The following is a 12,765-nucleotide window of genomic DNA, read 5'->3' as shown; positions in this document are numbered from 1 at the left end:
ACACAGTAAACTGTATTTATGTTTAGCTACGCGGCACGTCACACTGAAAACAGGAAGTGTAAAATCAGGTGATCAGTAATAAAAACACGTGGTGGTATGGTACTTCTGTGAGACATTGTAGCAAAGATTATCTATAATTTCGGAAACATTTGCGTCATTGCACGTATCACCGAAACATTACTACTAACAATGGAAGGCTATCAACCACTCAAAGGAAGTTTATATGGAAGTTTTGGCTTTAAATTGGATGCTAAAGGAATCTTAACAGACAAAAGCATAGTTTACTGTTTCCATTGCGAACAGAGTTTTTCCTACCATCGCAGCAAAACAAGCTTGCAATACCATTTGCGAAAAAAACATCCTCTTGTCACTAAAGCTAAACCTAGTGATGATGGAGAGTCAGACTCGGAAATCACAGGTATTTTTGCATGATCATATGCATTCATTTGGCCATAATTGTATTTGGTTATTTAAAAGTTTTTCTCGTTTTTCTGAGCGCATGCACTTTTGACCATAACCCAAAGTCTTTGATCAGTTCCTGTTCAAAGGTCTCTCTCTAGTTTGATAGAGATGGCTTTATTTTGAAACTACGGGCGCCGTAATTTTATGAAGGTATTCTGATGGGGTTCCGATTTTTTAATTTTTTATTATCAAATTATTCTGGACTAGAGATAATTAGTAGTTGGATATGGTCGTTAATCTCAGGTGAAAGATACCGTTATCAAAGATCAATGGACCCTAGTCTAAATTGATAGACAGCCCAGGAGCTAAGGGACCTCAAACTCCTTTGTGGTGAAAATATTTAATACATCTTGAGATCCTTATTCATGTTTTGAGAGAAAAGGAAATCTCAATGCATGCCAAACATGATAGCGTATCATACAATTAGTGCATGTTTTCTGTGCCCTTTTTAATGAGTTGTTGTTATTGCTGAGGTAGTTAAATGGCAATTATTTTTCTACATCTTAATACAGGACAGCTATGTAACAAGTCACAGATTGATTTAACATTGAACAAAGGTGTATTTATCTTGCATTCCAGTGATCTCTGACAACTCTAACATGGATTTCCGAGGGTACCCCTTGTCCAGCAGTCTGGGCCCAAATTTGAGGAGGAGGGGGGATCGGGGAGCAGCAGGACTGGTTCTGGATAGACGCAAGTCTACAGTTTGGAATTACTATATCCAGCTTAATGAGATGTATGTTGAGTGCAATATATGCAAGAGACAGTTGTCTTTTCACAACAGCACTACAACTATGAGGGAGCACCTTGTCCGCAAACATAATATACGCGACAATGGGCCACCTGTACTCCATAACACAGTGGTGTCCGTGGCCCCGATTCCAGCTACATCACTTCAGCCCAGATTCCCCTGCAACATCTCCACTACATCTACTACTGCCAACACATGCATGTTCCAGACGGATTTGCAGATAGTTGTAAAAGAGGAGCAGCAGGATGCTGACTTATCTCCTGAACAAGGGACGGCCAAACGTGCACGATTCACATGTGCTCCCCCAGATGTAGGAGGCGGTGCCAATGCAAACCCTGTCTGCAGCCAAGATTTGGAACCGTCAAATTCAAATACTGGATTACTATACAGTGAGAACAACAACTTTGGTGATAGCAATCGCAGTGGCACTTATATCAAGGAATCAAATGATAAGCGAACTGGGTTCCTGACTGACCTAATATTAGAAGTGGTGTACAGGGACTTGCAGCCACTGTCTGTGGTGGAGGAGAAGGGATTTTGTCTTCTGTTGAGCTGCTTAGAACCACAGTACCCAATGCCATCTCCCTCTCAGCTCGGCAGCCTTATTTGGCATCGCTATGATGTTCTTAAACGGCAACTGCAGCAGTGTCTTCAGTCTGGCCTGGCACCACGTGGCATAACACTTTGCACTGAATACTGGCGGTCAGTAGCAGGTTGTGAGGAGGGAGCATGCGGCCGGCTGTTCTTCACTGTAAGTGCACATTTTGTTGACAAAGACTGGCGCTTGGCCCGTTGTGTGCTGCAGACCCGTCCCATGCCCGATATCAGAGAGAGGGCTGGTGGAAGAGGGTTCACTCAATTTGGTGACACCCTAAAGGCTGTTCTCTCTGAATTCCATCTCCCCCAGAGCTCTGTTTTCTGTGTTGTGCACGATGCTCCCAGGACCTTAGAGGCCAGAGGGACTGCGAATATGGGACTTCAGAAAGAAAAAGAAAATCAAATTGCTGGACCAGGCCAATCGCCTCAGGATCTCCCAGAGGGCTGGGTAGTATTAAAATGTGCAGGGGAAGCCCTCAAACTCTGCATCCAGGAAGGACTATGGATGGAACCTGTCAGACAGGCTCTTGCTGAGGCCCGCAGGATTATTTCACATTTCCAGCATGACGCACCTGCTGCTGCCGCTCTAATCCACAAAGCAGAAGCTGCATATAAGGCCGGTGCTTGTCTGGTGCTGGATGACCCAGGGCGCTGGGCAACTACTGTCGACATGTGTGAGAGTCTGCTAGGGCTGAAGTGGGTGGTGAGCTCAGTTCTAGAGGAGCAGAAAGCTGCTCCAAATTTAGCGGACCACCAGTGGCGCCTCCTCCAGGAGCTGGTGCCAGTGCTTAAGACCATGCGCATCGCTGCCTCCTTCTTGAGTGAGGACATAAATGTGTCCATCTCCGCCCTTATGCCGTGCCTCCATGGTGTATCCCGTGTCCTAAGGCAACACATCGCAGAGAGCAGCTGCCCTGTGGCTCAAGGAGTCATGGAGACAGTGCAGTCAGGAATGGAGCGACAGTGGAGGCTGGGTGAAGAGGAGGCCTTACTGGACAGCCCTGCTATCCTCTCCTCATTCCTGGACCCGAGGTTTAAGGAGCTGCGCTTCCTCAGCCCACATGCACGTAGTAAGCTGCACGACAAGGTCAAAGAACAGTTATCTGCTCAAGCGCAAATAGAGGCGGAGGAAATAAGCAGAGAGTGTGATAAAGGAGGTGATGATGAGGAGGATGAAGAGGGAAGGGGAGTGACTAATATGGAATTGAATAACTCTCAGTCAACAATCGCTCATCTGCAGCCCCCTTTCTATAATCAAGTGAGCCCTGGGCCCAAAACCATGTACGACATACTGCTAGGAGAGGATCCCACTGAGCGAATGCCTGAGATCCACCAACAGCTGGAGAACTACATTGCAGAGCCGTTGTGCAAACGCAGCCTGTCACCTCTCCACTGGTGGCGCTCTAAGGAGCATCGCTTCCCTGCCGTGGCCAGACTTGCCCGTACATTTCTGGCTATCCCTACTACTGCCGTGGCTGCAGACAGAGCTTTTGCTCCTAGAGAGACTACTGTTGCTCAACGCAGGGCCATTCTGGGGCCCCAGTGTTTGGATCATATTCTATTCCTTCACCAGAACAGTGACTATGTGGAGAAACTGATGGGAGTGTCTACGGGGCATGGAGAGAGAGGCAGTGACAGGAATGGAGCCAAGAAGACAAGAGAGACTCTGTATCAGTCTTTAGTGTCCTATGAGAGCAAGACTTGGGTGGGAGGGGAGAAGTTGTGAGCTTGTGGTCAGTCTATATACCTTCCTTTATCATAGTAAGAACAGATTTGTGCATATGCACACACAACATAGGCCTGTGAGAAAAGATCCATCCATTCATGCCTATGATTTAGCTGACTTCAACTGATCTAGGTAAAGAGGTTGAAAGATCATCGACAACGCAAACAAATAATGCAGCTATTGGGCTCAAAGCCACACTTGTGTGTTGTCTGTTTTTACATTGAAAATAGTGTCTGGCCTACTAGTAGTGTATGACCTACATATCTACATGTTTTTTTTACATTTGTAGTCATTTAGCAGACGCTCTTATCCAGAGCGACTTACAGTTAGTGAGTGCATACATTTTTCATACTGGCCCCTTGGGAATCGAAACCACAACCCTGGCGTTGCAAGCGCCATGCTCTACCAACTGAGCTACAGGAGCTGCTATTTTACATTATAAGTCGTTGTAAAGTTCTTTCAAAGTGTACCATACCAAATAATATGTATCCTATATGTAAAGTTGTGAGGAGTTGTTGATGTATTGTCAATCTAGCTGAATGACAAAAATGCACTTTGTCCTTGGTTTGCATGAATTAAAAACACTGGTTCAACAGCAAAGCTTGTACAATAATTGCAGCATGATTTTCATTTAGGAATAAGAAATGTCTCAAACACTATCTGTGAAGAACTGTTGCATTAAAGGAATGGTTCAAAAACATTTAAAAAAATTCAGACAAACAAAAGTATTTACAGTGCCTTAGGAAACTATTCATACCCCTTTACTTTTTCCACATTTTGTTACGTTACAGCCTTATTCTAAAATTGATTAAATCGTTTTTTCCCCTCAATCTACACACAATACCCCATAATGACAAAGCAAAAACAAGTTGTACATTTTTGCTAATTTATTCAAAATAAAAAATGTAAATATCACATTTACATAAGTATTCAGACCCTTTACTCAGTACTTTGTTGAAGCACCTTTGGCAGCGATTACAGCCTCAAGTCTTCTTGGGTATGACGCTACAAGCTTGGCTCACCTGTATTTGGGGAGTTTCTCCCAATCTTCTCTGCAGAGCCTCAAGCTCTGTCAGGTTGGATGGGGAGCGTTGCTGCACAGCTATTTTCAGGTCTCTCCAGAGATGTTCGATCGGGTTCAAGTTCGGGCTGGCTGGGCCACTCAAGGACATTCAGAGACTTGTCCGGTTGGAAGGTGAACGTTTGCCCCAGTCTGAGGTGCTGAGCGCTCTGGAGCAGGTTTCCATCAAGGATCTCTCTGTACTTTGCTCCATTCATCTTTGCCTCTCCTGACTAGTCTCCCAGACCATGCCACAGGAAAAACATTCCCACAGCATGATGCTGCCACCACGCTTCACCGTAGTGAGACCATAACATATTTATTTTAAAACAACACGTGAGTGAGACCAGTTTAACTTTCATCAACTCTCTCACAGTAGAGGAAATGCCACTTAGGTAAAGGCCAGTACGCTTCCTGAACTACAAAAATATAAACGCAACATGTAAAGTGTTGGTCCCATGTTTCATTAGCTGAAGAAAAAAAAATCACAGACATTTTCCATATGCACAAAAAGCTTATTTCTCTCAAATGTTGTGTACAAATTTGTTTACATCCCTGTTAGTGAGCATTTCTCCTTTGCCATGATAATCCATCCACCTGACAGATGTGGCATATCAAGAAGCTGATTAAACCGCATGATCATTACACCTTGTGCTGGGGAAAATAAAAAGCCACTTTAAAATGTGCAGTTTTGTCACACAACACAATGCCACAGATGTCTCAAGTTTTGAGGGAGCGTGCAATTGGCATGCTGACTGCAGGAATGTCCACCAGAGCTGTCGCCAAATAATTGAATGTTAATTTCACTACCATAAGCTGCCTCCAATGTCGTGTTAGCGAATTTGGCAGTACGTCCAACCGGCCTCACAACCGCAGACCACGTATAACCACGCCAGCCCAGGACCTCCACATCCGGCTTCTTCACCTGCAGGATCGTCTGAGGAGGGGGACGGGGGTGCTGAGGAGAATTTCTCTGTAATAAAGCCCCTATGCCCACCAAGGCCCAGCCATGGCTACGCCCCTGCCCAGTCATGTGAAATCCATAGATTAGGGCCTAATGAATTTATTTCAATTGACTGATTTCCTTATACACTGCTAAAAAAAATAAAGGGAACACTAAAATAACACATCCTAGATCTGAATGAATGAAATAATCTTATTAAATACTTTTTTCTTTACATAGTTGAATGTGCTGACAACAAAATCACACAAAAATTATCAATGGAAATCAAATTTATCAACCCATGGAGGTCTGGATTTGGAGTCACCCTCAAAATTAAAGTGGAAAACCACACTACAGGCTGATCCAACTTTGATGTAAGTTCCTTAAAACAAGTCAAAATGAGGCTCAGTAGTGTATGTGGCCTCCACGTGCCTGTATGACCTCCCTACAACGCCTGGGCATGCTCCTGATGAGGTGGCGGATGGTCTCCTGAGGGATCTCCTCCCAGACCTGGACTAAAGCATCCGCCAACTCCTGGACAGTCTGTGGTGCAACGTGGCGTTGGTGGATAGAGCGAGACATGATGTCCCAGATGTGCTCAATTGGATTCAGGTCTGGGGAACGGGCGGGCCAGTCCATAGCATCAATGCCTTCCTCTTACAGGAACTTCTGACACACTCCAGCCACATGAGGTCTAGCATTGTCTTGCATTAGGAGGAACCCAGGGCCAACCGCACCAGCATATGGTCTCACAAGGGGTCTGAGGATCTCATCTCGGTACCTAATGGCAGTCAGGCTACTTCTGGCGAGCACATGGAGGGCTGTGCGGCCCCCCAAAGAAATGCCACCCCACACCATGATTGACCCACCGCCAAACCGGTCATGCTGGAGGATGTTGCAGGCAGCAGAACGTTCTCCACGGCGTCTCCAGACTCTGTCACGTCTGTCACGTGCTCAGTGTGAACCGGCTTTCATCTGTGAAGAGCACAGGGCGCCAGTGGCAAATTTGCCAATCTTGGTGTTCTCTGGCAAATGCCAAATGTCCTGCACGGTGTTGGGCTGTAAGCACAACCCCCACCTGTGGACATCGGGCCCTCATACCACCCTCATGGAGTCTGTTTCTGACCGTTTGAGCAGACACATGCATATTTGTGGCCTGCTGGAGGTCATTTTGCAGGGCTCTGGCAGTGCTCCTCCTGCTCCTCCTTGCACAAAGACGGAGGTAGCAGTCCTGCTGTTGGGTTGTTGCCCTCCTACGGCCTCCTCCATGTCTCCTGATGTACTGGCCTGTCTCCTGGTAGCGCCTCCATGCTCTGGACACTACGCTGACAGACACAGCAAACCTTCTTGCCACAGCTCGCATTGATGTGCCATCCTGGATGAGCTGCACTACCTGAGCCACTTGTGTGGGTTGTAGACTCCGTCTCATGCTACCACTAGAGTGAAAGCACCGCCAGCATTCAAAAGTGACCAAAACATCAGCCAGGAAGCATAGGAACTGAGAAGTGGTCTGTGGTCACCACCTGCAAAACCAGTCCTTTATTGGGGGTTGTCTTGCTAATTGCCTATAATTTCCACCTGTTGTCTATTCCATTTGCACAACAGCATGTGAAATGTATTGTCAATCAGTGTTGCTTCCTAAGTGGACAGTTTGATTTCACAGAAGTGTGATTGACTTGGAGTTACATTGTGTTGTTTAAGTGTTCCCTTTATTTTTTTGAGCAGTGTATGAACTGTAACTCAGTAAAATCTTTGAAATTGTTGCATGTTGCATTTATATTTTTGTTCAGTATAATTGGAGCGTCCCGGATTTATGTTTACTATGTTACGTCTAGTCTATGAGACCAGTCTGCCAAACTAACTGGCCTGACTGGCTGGTGAAATGCATAGGCATACTTGCTTTCCTATTAATCTTCTGGTTAGGCACAAGGGCTGTCAATTTTTATCGGTACCATGTGTGTCCCACATTCTTATGTCTGAGCTTTCTTATTCCCCTTCTCAGTAAACATTTTTTATTGTTTCACTCCTCCACCCAATCCCAATTGACATTTTGTCTGTGTTAGATTCACTTGAACAGCTGTTGTCAACACCCATATCCACCCTCTGAGCATGTCCAGCATTAGGCTCAGGCAGCTCAGACCACTGTGTTCTGTTCACAATTTCCAGCTCATTCTTTGCAATCACTACTTTTCTTTGAGATTAAGTGAAAAAACGTTTTGCATTCTTCTACAGCAGAAAAAGAGACTCACCAACACTTCAATAACCTTTATTTGTTCTATATTACTACACCATCATGTCTAGTGGGGGGCTGAAGAACAGAAATGCTGAAACGCTGGAGGATGTCAACACAGTCACAAAAGAGCTCAAGTTTCTTTACAATAAGAGGCTGCTTCCCATAGAAAAGCAATATGGCTTCCAACACTTTCACTCTCCCAGCTTTGAAGATGCAGATTTTGACAACAAACCGATGGTGCTGGTGATGGGTCAGTACTCCACAGGAAAGACTACTTTTATCAGGTGACTATAAGTTATTTAATCAATTGTAAGGGCTCATGGGCCTATGGCACAGATACAATATTTGCCATACAAATGTCATTCTTTATATGGTGTATGTATATATATTGCATATCTCTTAGTGTGTGTGTGTGTGTGTTTTTGTTTGTGTGCGCGTGTGCACGTGTGTGTGTGTATGATAAAGATATCTCCTTGAGCAAGACTTTCCAGGTAGTCGTGTTGGTCCAGAGCCCACCACAGACAGCTTCACTGCCATCATGCATGGGGAGGTAGAAGAACTGATCCCAGGCAATGCTCTGTCAGTAGACCCCAAAAAGCCCTTTCGCCACCTTAACTCATTTGGAAACACCTTCCTTAACAGGTAAGAGGACATCATGGCAAAGTTAGTGTCTGTTGGCAAAATACATGTTTGAATTGAGGTGCAGGGACAGGAAAAAAAATTATGCCAACAATGTAAATAAAGGAGTGGATGGAAAACTGAGAATAGGGAAAGAGAGGACATGAGAAATGAAATGAAATGGAGAATGAAAGAGAGCTGCATTAACTTGAGTTTTGGAATGCTACCAAAGAGGACAAGCTTGGAAATGTTAGTTAGAATTTCAATTTCATCACATACTGTATCTTCGGTGATGGTTGAAAAACATGCGAAGTTTGATGCAGACAGTCGAATTCTTGTTTTCTCTTTCCCCTAGGTTCCAGTGTGCCCTGCTGCCAAATCAGGTCCTGGAGAGTATCAGCATTATTGACACACCAGGCATCTTAACTTCGGCTAAGAGGAGAATGAGTCGAGGTCAGATGCAAGAAAGCTAAATTGAATGGGGGATGGGATGGATAAGTCCTACTGTCCTAATATATGATTTCAAATCAATTGTTTGAATTGAAAAACGTTTCAGTAGTCCATGTATTCTGCATATACTGTATCCTGCTGGAATTTTGACTTGTACGACGGGTGTTGATTAAAAAACAATAATAATAATTTGGAGGGTGCTTATATTTGTACAAGTGTGTTTAATACACGTGTGAATTGGAAATGTGTTTTTGGGATATCCCAACTCTCCCTGAGACATCCTCGGTCCTCAGAGAGAGGGTGGGTCTTGATTTGAAGCAGAATGTATGATGTCAATAAATTACAATGTATTGTATGGGATGGGAGGACTGTGCAGATCATTTTTACTCTGTGGAGATATTAATCCATGGGTGGAGCTGCTAACTGCCACTCAATCAAATGAAATATTTTAGGTCCACTAGGCTTAAGCATGTTGACTTAATTCGTAGAGTTATTCAATTTCAGTGTTCTACTTCTTTTAATGGATTAATACAACTTCTGTGTTTTTCTTTCTTAATTTAGGATATGATTTCCCAGCAGTGCTGCGCTGGTTTGCAGAACGTGTGGACCGCATCATCCTTCTGTTTGATGCACATAAACTGGAGTTCTCTGATGAGCTCACGCGTGCCTTTGGGGCTCTGCGTGGCTATGAAGACAAGTTGCGTGTGGTACTGAATAAAGCAGACCGGGTGGACTCTCAACAGTTAATGCGAGTGTATGGTGCTCTCATGTGGTCACTGGGAAAGGTGTTTCGAACCCCTGAAATACTCCGGGTTTACATTGGCTCCCTCTGGTCACAGCCACGTCTGTTGTCTGACCACTGTCAACTGCTGGAGCTTGAGGAACTGGATCTTTTGGCAGACATCCGGAACCTGCCTCGAAATGCTGCTGTACGGAAACTCAATGACCTAGTTAAGAGGGCACGCCTAGTTAGGGTGAGGCACGTTTATTGTCTCTATTCATTCGATATAATTGCTCATAAATAAACATAAAAAGTGTATACTTGGAGAGCACTTGCACAGGCATGTATCTTCTTTAGTATCTTGAGATTTGGATATAAAAAATTATGGACTCTTTTGAAACCAAGGCTCAGTGCTTCCCATCTTTGTCCTCCTCACTCTAGGCCCATGCACATATCATTAGCCATCTCAAGCAGGAGATGCCCACAGTTTTCTGCAAGGAGAGCAAGAAGCATAACCTGATCTATGAGCTTCCTCTCATCTTCTCCAAGATTCAACAGCAACAGCGAGTGCCAGCTGGTGACTTCCCTGACTGTGCCAAGATGCAGGTCTGCTACCCTCCCAAGTTTGTTGCATGCATATTTTGGTGGATTACCTATTCCATTTACAGAGAACTCATAATTAGGGTCCTATGTTTTGTGCAGTCATCATGTGACATAGTAAGATTTTATCCTGTATTTTAAGCCATCCAGAAATGAGAATTACACAAAAAATGTAAGCAATTGTCTGACGATGGTGCTGTACCAAAAGGGGACAATTTAATGAAAAAGGTTAAAATAAAGGTTAAAATACAGGCATGTCACATGATTGCACAAAACACAGGGCCCTACTCATAATGGTTATTGCTGATGTGTTTACTACAGGAAACAGAAAGCTCTCCAGATCTGTACAACTTGTAGAAAATCAGACCAGTTGATATTGCTTCCTCAAAATCATGTTCATATGACTTTCCTGCTTTTTTCTATTCTCAGGAACGGCTTATGGGTCAAGATTTCACAAAGTTCAAGACACTCAAGCCTAGCCTAATGGCTTCCTTGGACAAGTTACTGTCCACTGACATTGCGAAGCTGATGCCTTTACTACATCAACAGGATCTGAGGAAGGCTTCCCTGCCAGGGATACCGGATGGAACCTTCTTTGAAACTGGCAGGTCTCTCAAGGGGGATCCCTTTGAGCAAGTTACAAAGAGTGGAGAAAGCAGGGAAATACAGAATGATGAGTGGGTGGTGACAAAAGATAAACAAAAATATGATGAGATATTCTACAATCTCTGTCCAAATGAGGGCAAACTGAGCGGCACTAAGGCCAAGGAGTGGATGGTCAGCACCCACCTGCCAAACTCGGTACTTGGCCATATCTGGAGGCTGTCTGACGTGGACTGTGATGGCATGCTGGATGATGAGGAGTTTGCCCTAGCCATCCACCTCATTGAGGCCAAACTCGAGGGCCATGGGCTCCCTGGAGAGCTGCCTGCCCACCTGGTCCCACCTTCAAAACGTTTGCATAAAGGATTAGATGTTTAGGTCCTTTTTGTGTAATCCCCTATAAATCCTCTCTCATAACAAAACATGCTTTTACATTTCTCTTTGATAATCGTGATAACTTTGTAATCTACCATTAACCAAAACAACTAGAAGGCACAATAATGAAGAATTGATGGTTGATTATTTACCGATTTCATAATGGTCAGGAGCGGTGAATCAAAGGTTGCTGCAGTAAGACAGCCATGTGACATTTAGTGTAGCCTTTACAGAATTACATTACAATAAATATTGATCAGATTTTTGTTTAGCTTAGTCTGGCAGGTTGAGCAGGTCGGTTGGACAGGAGCCTATGATGGGCTGGGCAAAGCAAAACTAGAGAACGTCTAATAATGCAGTCAAATAAAACAACCCTTTTGAATGAAGAGAAATAATAAAACAAAACCTTTGTTCCTAGAAAAGATGACTGGACAGGATAGGTTTCAAACAACTTGGTCCTGTCAGGCCACCCACTGATCTCCCCTGGGAAAGCACAATCCTGGCGGGATTTCCCTTCCATATAATATACTGTCTACAAACACTACAGTATTTATATTCTGGATCCTGGTTCACTCCAATAGATCTACCGCTGGATTGTGAATTGGACTCGTTCTGTCATTTCTTGATTTCTAGATTTCTTGTTTTGATTATTTGTATATTTGTATTGTATTTGCGATACATTCTACTGAACTGTTGGAGCTAGTGTCATAAGCATTTCGCTACACCTGCTATAACATCTGCAAATCTGTGTATGCGACCAATAAACTTTGATTGGATCGTTCTCTATGTTTTAAAAATATTTTTTCAAATGACATTTCAAATTACAATACAATACAATAACAAGTATATATAGGACATCCATATAAGTACATTCTCTTCTTACGAAACATAAATAAACCAAAATAAGAAATATAAATCACTACACATGAATTACCAGTGACAAGTTTCACAAAAGTTTAAGTATCTCAAATAAAATAAACAGAAAAAGGTCAGGGGTTACAATTGTATAAAACTATGATAGAGTTGTAAGAATACATCGTTTTGTTTTGTCATTGACTAATTCTAGAGATTGTATCAAATTTGGGGACAGATTTCAAATATTTGTTTTTGTGTATGTACAATTTACCAGAGAGAATGAAGAATCTCCCGAGTGGCGCAGTGGTCTAAGGCACTGCATCGCAGTGCTAGCTGTGCCACTAGAGATCCTGGTTCGAATCCAGGCTCTGTCGTAGCCGGCCGTGACCGGGAGACCCATGGGGTGGCGCACAATTGGCACAGCGTCGTCCAGGGTAGGGGAGGGAATGGCCGGCAGGGATGTAGCTCAGTTGGTAGAGCATGGCGTTTGCAACGCCAGGGTTGTGGGTTTGATTCCCAGGGGGGGCCAGTATGGGAAAAAATACAAAAATAATGTATGCACTCAATAATGTAAGTCGCTCTGGATAAGAGCGTCTGCTAAATGACTAAAATGTAATGTAAATGTAAGAAATTAACAACTAATTCAGTAGCTTTGTTTTCATTTGAATAATAGCATATTACATCTTTCATTGTAAATACATGGGTCTTATTAATTAGATACAAAATGTAATTAATTAACTCGCTCCAAAATAACTTCACAGAGTCACACTC

General features: G+C 43.7%; 2 protein-coding genes across 4 annotated transcripts; both read left to right on the top strand.

Moving 5' to 3' along the window:
- Positions 1-84: 84 nt before the first annotated feature.
- si:dkeyp-117b8.4 (zinc finger BED domain-containing protein 4) lies at positions 85-3,879 on the top strand. Of its 2 annotated transcripts, none has more exons than XM_041851276.2 (2): positions 85-418; positions 1,042-3,879. In XM_041851276.2, exons 1-2 carry the CDS (start codon positions 190-192, stop codon positions 3,534-3,536), a joined length of 2,724 nt encoding a protein of 907 aa, XP_041707210.2. In that variant the 5' UTR covers positions 85-189; the 3' UTR covers positions 3,537-3,879. The 2 variants fall into 2 exon arrangements, with proteins under 2 accessions (XP_041707210.2, XP_041707211.2); XM_041851277.2 differs by lacking the exon at positions 85-418 and adding an exon at positions 473-612.
- A 3,781-nt stretch (positions 3,880-7,660) lies between these two features.
- On the top strand, positions 7,661-11,906 carry ehd2a (EH-domain containing 2a). 2 transcript variants are annotated; one of them, XM_041851275.1, is made up of 6 exons: positions 7,661-8,056; positions 8,238-8,414; positions 8,746-8,843; positions 9,402-9,814; positions 10,111-10,167; positions 10,591-11,906. In XM_041851275.1, exons 1-6 carry the CDS (start codon positions 7,833-7,835, stop codon positions 11,140-11,142), a joined length of 1,521 nt encoding a protein of 506 aa, XP_041707209.1. In that variant the 5' UTR covers positions 7,661-7,832; the 3' UTR covers positions 11,143-11,906. The 2 variants fall into 2 exon arrangements, with proteins under 2 accessions (XP_041707209.1, XP_041707207.1); XM_041851273.1 differs by having other exon boundaries at positions 10,003-10,167.
- Positions 11,907-12,765: the final 859 nt, after the last annotated feature.

This window comes from Coregonus clupeaformis, chromosome 27, assembly GCF_020615455.1.
Source record: "Coregonus clupeaformis isolate EN_2021a chromosome 27, ASM2061545v1, whole genome shotgun sequence".
NCBI classification, from domain to species: domain Eukaryota; kingdom Metazoa; phylum Chordata; class Actinopteri; order Salmoniformes; family Salmonidae; genus Coregonus; species Coregonus clupeaformis.
This window is presented reverse-complemented; position numbering and strand designations above follow the sequence as displayed.